The following is a 10,189-nucleotide window of genomic DNA, read 5'->3' as shown; positions in this document are numbered from 1 at the left end:
GGAATCTGGGCACAAGGCCGCAAGATCATTAAACACTTACGATCTTGGACTTTGACCGAACACGATACATTCACACTCCTTCCATGATGCAAGGTCCGTATTCTGCAGAGGCCCGGGCTGACAGTGATGACAGCATGATTAATGCTTACCTCCGTTCACACTCACACACTAACTTCTCACACAGCAAGTCTAAGTGACTCGAAGAAAAGCTGGAGAAAGCTGCCCACAGGGCTAACAGAAAGTAGCCAGTGTTCATGTGAAGATAGACGCGCGTTAGATAAGATAAAGTTTGACATCAGCTAGAAGTTGAGGTCGGCATTTTGGTTCCCTTTGCTATATCCAAGTTATTTCAGAGATGTTATTAAACAGCTTTCCACTTTATACAGACGAAAATACATTTTATTCACTTTCCTAATGCACTATCCATCAATTAGCCTCAATTGCTTCAGTTAGATTATTCCTATAAGTTCAATTAATTTCCTGCCTTCCGTTGGTTTATAGTTTAAGTGCTATATAAATATAATTTGCACAGATTTGAATCTTCTAGAAATTGTTTATCAATCAATTGTCAGTCACATTGTCCTTTATGATGTGTTCAGGGACAAGTAAAGATATGATTATACTTCTGTGAATGAGAATCCGTCCAGAGCTGTCTGTATTTAAGTGGAAATGATATTTTTTTTTATGTTCATATTTGCATTTTATACACGGTGCAAAACATTTATCGCACAGTGTCACTGTTTTCAATTAAATGAATAAAATTTGACGGACAGACGGACACACTGACAAAGAATCTCAATTTAAAATCACGTAAGATCAGCAAAAAGGGGGCACTCAGTTCATGAAGATGTCAAAGTGTATCGTGTTTCATGCACAGTGTGTGAAACTAGGGGGGCTCTCAGTCAAAACAAAAAGAGTGCAAGTGTCGTGTGAGAGTCATGTCAGATTCTGCTCTCATCGAGCTCGGAGATTACCTCTGAACTTTTGGGTCAAGTGAGAGGTTGACCTGCTGACACACACACACCCTCTGTGCCGCTGCTCACTATTCTAAGAAGGCTAATAGTAAATTACTAAATAATAGTAACTTATAATCATAGAAGAGTAACAGTTGGCCTTTTTGGGGCCAAACAGATAAATAAATAAGCATGATCCTCCAGTCAAACTCGCATGAATAATGCCTTGCTGTTGGGGAACACACCATAACACACACACCACTGCTGATGAAAATCTGATGTCACTCAGGCAGTGATGTTTACAGACAAGGTAACTTTTATTCAGGTTATATTTTTTTCTCTTTTGGTGATTTTCCCTATCCTGGAAGTAGCAAGGGGCGACCAAATGACAAACATTTGGGATAATTAAAGTACAGAACCCATCAAAGTATGTAATTATGATGCAAATGACTTACATATTATATCTACAAAGAAGAGTACGTGTCAGGACAATGTTCATCCCAGAGAGGGGAAACATAACTCATACAAGAGCTAAAGAAAAAAAAAACGCAAATAAGCATTTAAATACATGAAAAATGTCTTCTTTGCTTCTTAACTGCACTGTAAATGTTTCACCCTGACATACCATCCATGCCATTAGTTATCTGTGGGAGTGAAAAAAAAATGGCAGGCTACAATAAAAAAAAAAGATGTCTAGACATGCAAGGTACATCACCAAATATTAGTCTTCTCTAAAACACTTTGTGGTCGATTCATCTCTCCACAGTCAAAGTGAGCTGCTGAAGAGATGCAGTGATGTGACTGAGCTCCTTCTGAAACCACCTTTGTTCACCTCAACACCTTCATTAATCTTCCATAGGCGTCTATAATGGAGCCTGTGTGGAGCATGAAGAGGGTGTTTGAATCCAATGCATGCCAGGGGCCAAATGGTAAGTCAGAGTAAGGGGAAACTCCGGTTGGCACGATGAGTCCGTGCCAGCCACTGCCAATACAAGCTATCAGGGCACATAGAAAAAGCCCCTGGACGAACTGCTCCATGCTGCCAGAGAACATCTCCGGACTGCCAAGTCTCACGGCAAACTGAGGATAGTTTAATGGAAACCACAGATTAAAACTGCACCTCTGTGTTTTCCTTTCTCCATTTATGAATTTAATGTGATCATGATATATGAAATCCCGTTTGATTTAGCACAAGTGTCAGCGACACACCTTGTAGAACCATCCAAAATGCGTAAAAAGTTTCCTTGATGTTTTTATCATTGGAAATAAGTGTTTTCTTTGTGTTTTACAACCGTGTCATTAATTATATTACATATTTTTTATACAGCCTATTAATAATTTCTGTCACATTTCATGTTACACATTCTTAATTTAATTGAATTCAGAAATCACTTGTTGTGTCAGGAGCCCCAGTTCAACATGAAGTACCAAAAAGAAAACGTTTATTGCTCATCTGAAAAATTGCAATTGCACTTGAATTGAATTTACTGTAAGAACAGTGTAGTTGCCTCATTTTCACTTATAGAATCCCAACAAGGACAGGGAGGCAACATTTGACTGGTTTCTCTTGCATTATTTATACGTCCTGCACCAAATGTCTCACACGAACAGTTTGTCAAAGCAAGGCCCGCAGTATGGCTTCCCTCTCTGCTCCTTGAAGATGCCTTGGCTGAGCTGCCGCAGACAGAAGGCGCACACAAAGTGCTCGGGGTGAAACTTGCGATCGAGAGCGGAGATGCAGCGGCCCGTGATGGGCTCGCCGCAGCTGCCACACAGAGTGCCCTGCCGGGAGTGGAAGTGCAGTGAGCAGAGGGGTCGACCGTCCATCTCCATGAAACAGCCGTCAGTGAAAGGCTTCATACAGTCCTGGGTGGAGCACAGGAACATAGGTGATATGGGAAAAGATGGAGGAGAGGAGGGAGGATACAGAGAGAAGAAGGTCAGAGATGGATAACAGTGTAGAATCTGGATTAGTTGCTGCTGAGACTTTTCCAAACCATACCACGACTTAAGGACTGCATGAAGGTAGACTATCAAATTCTGGAAATATATCCCGTATTTATCCCTCCATGCTGAAGTTCAAGGTCGTGTGACATTAGATATTTGAAAGGTTGGCTGAGGCTAAAGTCACAGCAATTCATCAGACGGCTGTTACGACACTTGAGTCTAGAGCAAAGTGGTGGACTGACTGTCAGAAAGAAATGTCACTGCTAGAGACCTGCCACTTCATATCCGTTATAGTCGTGGAACACACAACTCGCCGGGCATTTTGCCTCACTTCGAATCTGAATAGAACTGATCTGTACAGGAGGGGCACTGCATATGGTCCTGTGGTTGATTACAGACAATTTTTCTTGGCAGACATGTTGACTTGTCACTGCAGTAAAAGCACCGGTGTAACTTTCAACATTAGCGATGTCTCTGTTCCATTTATATGTGCCAGTGTGACGGTGCGTCAGCGAGCGCAGCACCAGAGCTTTTGGCACCGGAGCACCTGGGTGGAAAAATCCATTAGTGACATTTGTAACACCTGTGTTTAACACGTCAAAAAGTCACCGTCAGAAAGCCCTTTTTGCTCAGTGATGGTGACCAGTTCACAGATGACTTTTTAAGTAAGTGTACATAAAGTTTTAAGGAACTGTCAGCTGTGAATTTTGCCTCTTCAGATGTATATTATCGAATATTTTCCCATGTGTTTGGCTTGTTCTCATGTGAACGAAAATGTGAACATCTGAGAAGAAAATAATTTCACCTGTTTTCACACGTGACAGGCTTTATTCACACATCAGTGACAGTTTACACTCAAGAATGTACATTTTCAGATGTGAACTACTAGCTGAACATGTTCATGATTGTTTTTTATCCACATGTGGATACAAATTTCTCTATGTAAAAATTAAACTACAGATACGTTGATGGCTTTCTGAACATTCCAATACAGTCACAACAAAATGATTTAGATTGCAAAGTCTCTCTAATAATGATGTTTCGATGACAGTACCCCGACAGTCTGCAGAAAAGCTCAGCAGTGATCGTGCTTCCACCTCAACTTTTGGGGGTTTGGTAGATTTGTGATAATAATTTTGAAATCTCTCTACTGTTGACGAGACCAGGCTGCAGCACAGCACAGAGAGAGCAGCCAGACAGACCAGAGGTGCTACATTTTTTTTAACCCCCTTATTTTTAAAATTTTTTTAGCAAGAGGTTGATTAAAAAAAGGCTCGGTCACTTTTGAGTGTCCACTTCATCCTCTCATTGGAGTGTCTGAACCTCTGCCCTCTGGAGTTAGGTTTTAGATTTAGGTTATTGAAGGCCAGGTTGAAATCTGACCTGGCTGGTCACAGCTGCTCGATACCAAACAATGTGGTTTCTGGATCTTAACTGTATTTGGAAAAATCTTTCCCTTGTATTTCATGTTCAGGTCTATGAAGATTGTACTTTCAGTCGAGTCATTTTCTTCAGTGACTGTAACATATGACAAGTTGAAGCTGCTTCCTCGTGTCGGAACATCCCCACTGAGAGCATTTCATGTTTAACAACTGCTCGCAGCAGACGAGGGGCTGCACGCTGAAACGTTTTCGACCAGATGCTGCATACAGAAGTATGTTTGACGAGAATGTAAAAGATACCCACACAGAGGAATATGGTTCCCTTGATTTATTTGCATCATTTCAAGCGCAACGTATTCATCAGGCATACGGTTTTCATCAGCCTTGTGGTCAAAATGTTGCAAATAAAGCAAATGTGTGGGTATCTTTTCTCATTTATTCTCAGGCTTGTGTGCGAGCCAGAGCCGCGTGTGTGGTCTGAGGTAAGAGGCTTACCGAGCAGACGAAGCACTCTGGATGCCAGGTGCCATTGGCTGCAGTCAGGTAGTTCTCCTTCACTGACTCCCCACAGCCGGAGCACTTTGGAGCAAAGAGGTGGTAGAAGTCCTTGCAACAATAAGGCTTCCCTTCCTTTTCTAGGAAACCTGGGACAGGAATAACACATATAAATTTGATTCCGAATGATAATGGACGCAATAATTTCTGGCCGTTTGCTGAAGTTGTGGTTTCCAGAGAGGGGCCGCCCACCTTCAGGTCCAAAACGGCCCCCGCAGTGTGTACAGAAGAAGTGCTCGGGGTGCCAGGTCTGGTCCAGAGCTGTCAGGATGTTCTGGTAAACCAGCCAGACATAGATATATTAGATCATGCTTTTACTTCCCTAAAGGATTACTAAGGTCTGTCTCATCTCACATGTTTAAATGTCAGGAGGCACAGAAATGAGATCTGCGAAACCACAAAAAAGTGAATCAGAGGAGAAGTTGCCTTAGATTTCTGATAAATGACTTTGGTCTGCAGCGTAAGCCCAAACTGAAGAATCCCAGTACGGTTCTGTGCTTTATTTATTAAGATGTCATGCAGGATACGTCAAGAAAAATTAACAACATCCTTCTGCACATCATCATCCAATCCTCAAAAGATTATTGCGTGAATAAATGAAGGCGATGTATGACAGAACAGATTGGAATATGAATCGGGAAACAAAGGCAGTGTCGCATCATTAACATCCAAAAATTTAACAAAAAAAGACATTTTCTTACATGCAGAATGGGCCCCTTGCAGTAGGCACATCGAGGAGAGAAGAGCTGATGGTAGTCCTTGTCACAGTATGGCTGTCCATCTCTCTCAAAGAAGCCTGTGGTGCTCAGCTCCATCTTACATACCGTACACACAAAGTGTTCAGGATGCCACGCTTGACCCAGCGCTGTGATAATCTAAAGAATCGGGAAAGAGAAATAAATCCAAGCAAAACATGAAGTGGGATTTTTTAAAACTTTGTGGGAACTTTTTTTTTTTTTTGTCCCATGTTTCATGTGACTTGCTGTACCTTTCCCACAATGGATTTGTTGCAGGCGGCGCAGTGGCCCTTGGCCACGGTGCGTACACCAATCTTCTCCAGGTCAGAGCTCAGTCCTCCCAGCAGATCATCGATCGTGTCTGTTTTCTTTGTCGTAGTCGAGGCCTTTGCACCTGAACCTGCCGTGCTGCTGCTGCTGCTGCTCTCCTTGTTCTCCTGCTGCCCACCTTCTGTTTTCTTTTTGATGGAAGTCTTCTGTGTCAGTGGGGGTGGAGTCGCTGAAGGCACTTGATCCTAAATGATGACACAAGTAAACACAAATATGTGTTATGTGTAGCTTTACATTTTATTATTTTTTAAGGGTCACTGCTCATATGGCGATCTGAATTCTACTGTATGAAGCTATAGAGGATGTCGACATTAGTGCAATGCTGCCCTCTGCTGTTAAACCTGGTTTAGTTCACTCACTTTTCGAAAGTTTCTTTATTGCACATCCACTGTTCTCTCTTTCCATACTCATCACAAATTCATATGGATTAAAAAAGTCTTTTAAAAATTAATGAGAAATTGCTGTGAATTATTCGCTAACATGCTGAAATAGATTAACACTGACAATTTTCAATCATTTCCGAGACATGCAGTGTACTGACCCCTTGTGCCATCCCCATCAGATCCTGTAAGATGGAGTCCAGCTCATCAGTGGGTGAGCTGGAGCGCGCTTCAGCCGCCACAGGAGCAGGCAGATCGCTAGAAGCAGGAGAGGAGAAAATTAGATGGCATAATAGCTCATATTTACCTTCAAGAACTATAACTTCACAGTGATTACTGTACGAATTCGGAATAAGGGAAAGCTGTGTCCTGGGTGATGTTTAACATGATTTACAAACCCTATGAAAATCCAGAAAAGAGCATTAAAGGGGCACTACGTAGTTTTGGCGAAGAAATCTTAATCAGAGGAGAAAGATCTTGTTTGACTGATTTTGTTTTATGCTTAAAAAAACTAAATAGATAAACTCTCTTCCATGACTGAGTAAACAAGACAGACCTTATAGGAAAACACAATTCAGACTGTTTTACTTTGTTTATATGTGGTGGCCCCTGCCACCTTTTAATCTTCAAACACTGCACTGGGGTCCTTACTTTCCCCTGAAAACAGCTTGTTTGTTCAGTTATGGACAAAAGACATATGCCTCAGTTTGTATTATTACATCATTCATACTGTAAATATTACAATTCTTAGTTCTGAAACTTCTGAGTGCCCCTTTAATAATACAAATCTACATGCGCAAATACTGACATAGGATATTACGTAATTTGATGTAATTTCCAATATCTGGAATTTTTTTTTTTTTTAACCGAAATCAAGCTAAATAAATGAAGTAATTATGAAGCAGTACTCATTGAGATTGGAGTGTACATTAAATTATTGTAGACCTTATAACTACAGCACATGAAAGGAAGTCATCTCCTCTTTCCTTTGCTGTAGTTTACATAATGATAATGTGAATCAGGGGTCAACAGGAGCCTTGAGCTTCACCTGTAAACATTTGAGCAGACTGAGCTTTTTTCTTTCTTGCTGAGTTCGCTATAGTCTGCACCCAGCACCTGTGGACACACAACCAAAATGTAGTGGAGTGTCTGTAATTTATTCTGTCATTGATTGATGAATGCAGATTATGCAGATTGAGCATTATCTGAATTGTTTTCGCAGCTTAAACAGGCGACAGTCAACACATGCATAGCTAATTTTTTGTGTCTTCACCTCTCCATCAGCTGGACCTTCGCTCTTTTTCTCGTGGACACTCTCTGACCCTGTTGGGTTCAGGGCCAGCTCCTCCAACAGCAAATCTGTGTGAGGATACAGGCCATGAACCTCCCAACCACGTACATAAAATCACAAACACATTATGTGAGCATGCATTCACACCATGCAACCACTGAAGCGCAATGTTAAGCCAGAGTGTTGAACTTGCAGAACACTTCCTGTGAAGTATGATAGAGCACCTCCATGTGCAGATAGAGGTGCTAGCAGATCTGTTAGAGGTTGCCACATGCGAGTCAGCTTCCTCAGGAAGTGATGGAGGACATGTTGCAGAAGTGAGACTTTTGATTATGTGGCAAGACTTTGGTGACAAAAATGACACATAATTCAACTCTCCTCTAAAACAATGTGCTCTTAGATGTCATGTAACATTTGAGGAAAGGGGAAGACATTTCTTTGAAAGTCATGTGGGGGCATAGACAGTGTGGCTGTTGAAAAGAATAGATTGCACGTTCAACTTTTAGGACTCTTATCTTTGACAAATGATCAATTTATGTCCTCTGATGCGTACATATCTCAAAAGATCCGCACATCCTCTCATTTGAATATGAGGCATAGAGAAATTAAATTGAATTCTTGTATTTTTTGCAAGACAAACTGGTAGATTACATATTTTCATCAGCGAAGCTTGATCTTTTCTTTGAATATTTTACTCTTACATCATTTTACTGTGATAATCCCTTGAGATGAAGGATCTCTTCTTGAGATAGTCCTGGCTAAATGGCGGCATAATTTAAAAAAATATATAAACATCATGATTACATACAGACACAGAGCAATAATAAAAACTAACAGCAACAAGTTAGTGTTATTTAAATAATCACACATTAAACTGCATTTCTTGATACAGTAGGTGATACATGTCTACTGACTTTGACAGTAAGTCTATTGTACATGGCGTGCGTGAGTCACAGAATACAAATCCTACTGTAAAACGCCATCATCTTATTCTATGATCAGTACTTTTTTTCACTTCTGTTGCCTTCATCAGTTTTGAATTTTCCACCTGCCACTGAATGTTTTAGAATTACAGTATTTATATTATATTTCAGTATCAAACAATCAATCCACTGATCGGTTTGAAGGTCATAAGCAGTGTAAAGTATGACAGGCAGTTGTCTTACCGAGCTCCTCCATGGCGTCTCCTGCTCTCACTACGTATGTGTGTGACAGTGTGAGTGTGTGTTTTTTTTTCTGTCTTTTCTTATGCAGCTGGTTAGTCACTAAGGTAACCAGCCCCAATTTCTCATCTGGTTGAAACCGTCACTTCCTCTGACAAAGTTTTGTTTTCGTTTGTTACTGAACCCATAGTTAGCATTAGGGTGTTTCTGTTTCCTAGTGAAGAGGAAACCAAGAAAGGTTTGTGTGTATGTGACATACCAGCTGAGGTAACAACTCACATGTTCAGTTGTTCAGTGTGTTAAAGTCTGTTGAAATCATGTTATAAATTAGAGATGATCAACAAACAAAATAACATACATTTAAATGTACCATCGTGTTGGGATTTTACATTTAGCCTTACTGTATCTTCAACTGTAAAATGAATGTGTATACAGTAACTCTGTGTTACAAGAATGATAAGAAGATGCTGGTAATGCAATTATGTTGCAATACTATGAGTTTTTCACTGTATTTATCTTAGGAAATACCACATATCATGTTGCTTAATGCAGTGTTTACAGTATTACACTATAAATATTATCAGTAGTATTATCAGTTATGACCTTTAAAGTAATGAAAACAGAAAGGTTTTATTGATTGAACAAACACATCATTATAATTTCACACAATATTGTTTCCTGTTGGACGTTAAAGTTCATATAAATTTGAAATATTTTTTATTTAACATCAACAAGCTGGAATTCGATACTGTAGATAGGCGAATGTACATGGTATGATGCATTTTCATAACACGGTATTCTGTGAAATGTGTGTGTATATGGCTGCAAAGTAACACAACTGCGTCTACAAAAGCAGAAAAGTCATGAGAGAAACTGTGTTTACATGTGAAGCCGGCAACAATAAGGACAAGGCTTCACATGATGTTTATGCACTGGTGTTCACAGTTTGGGCTGGATATGATTCAAATGTCCACAACGACAGACAACCAGCATTACATTCAAGCAGAATTATAAGGACTGCCCCTTTAATCACAAGGGGAAATGCATTTTGTCTTAAGCAGCTCTTATGTATTGTGTTCTGTATTAATGACATAATGTGTAAACTGCATACTTAAATAAAATTCATTTAAAAAAAAAAATATATAGGGAAAATGCATTTTCCTGTAGTAGAAATGACACCTGTCACGTCAGGGCTCCCAAAAAATCGTTCTAACTTTGTCACACTTGTGACCACAACAAAGACACAAAGTGGACCAAACACTTGAATTTTCCGAGACCAATGCATTACAAACTTCTGATGTTTTTAGACGGATTCTGACCGTTTCTATTAACATTTTAGTCACCATATGGTAGTCACCTCTCCGGGCACATACCTGCGTTATCTCGCACCACTTTGGCTTCAACCATTAGAGTTCAGAGTAGGGGTGTTTGTAATTTCGTGTGATTTTCAA

At 40.2% G+C, this 10,189-nt stretch overlaps 1 protein-coding gene across 1 annotated transcript; it reads right to left on the bottom strand.

Moving 5' to 3' along the window:
- Positions 1 to 2,043: 2,043 nt before the first annotated feature.
- Positions 2,044 to 8,858, bottom strand: lpxn (leupaxin). Its single transcript, XM_037115982.1, has 9 exons — positions 8,742 to 8,858; positions 7,558 to 7,643; positions 7,333 to 7,400; positions 6,446 to 6,542; positions 5,826 to 6,089; positions 5,539 to 5,712; positions 5,030 to 5,111; positions 4,778 to 4,926; positions 2,044 to 2,819 (listed from the first exon to the last, which is right to left on the bottom strand). The coding sequence occupies exons 1-9, from the start codon at positions 8,752 to 8,754 to the stop codon at positions 2,553 to 2,555; spliced, it is 1,200 nt and encodes a 399-aa protein (XP_036971877.1). The 5' UTR covers positions 8,755 to 8,858; the 3' UTR covers positions 2,044 to 2,552.
- Positions 8,859 to 10,189: the final 1,331 nt, after the last annotated feature.

This window comes from Acanthopagrus latus, chromosome 11 (genome assembly GCF_904848185.1).
Source record: "Acanthopagrus latus isolate v.2019 chromosome 11, fAcaLat1.1, whole genome shotgun sequence".
Taxonomy (NCBI): Eukaryota; Metazoa; Chordata; class Actinopteri; order Spariformes; family Sparidae; genus Acanthopagrus; species Acanthopagrus latus.
This window is presented reverse-complemented; position numbering and strand designations above follow the sequence as displayed.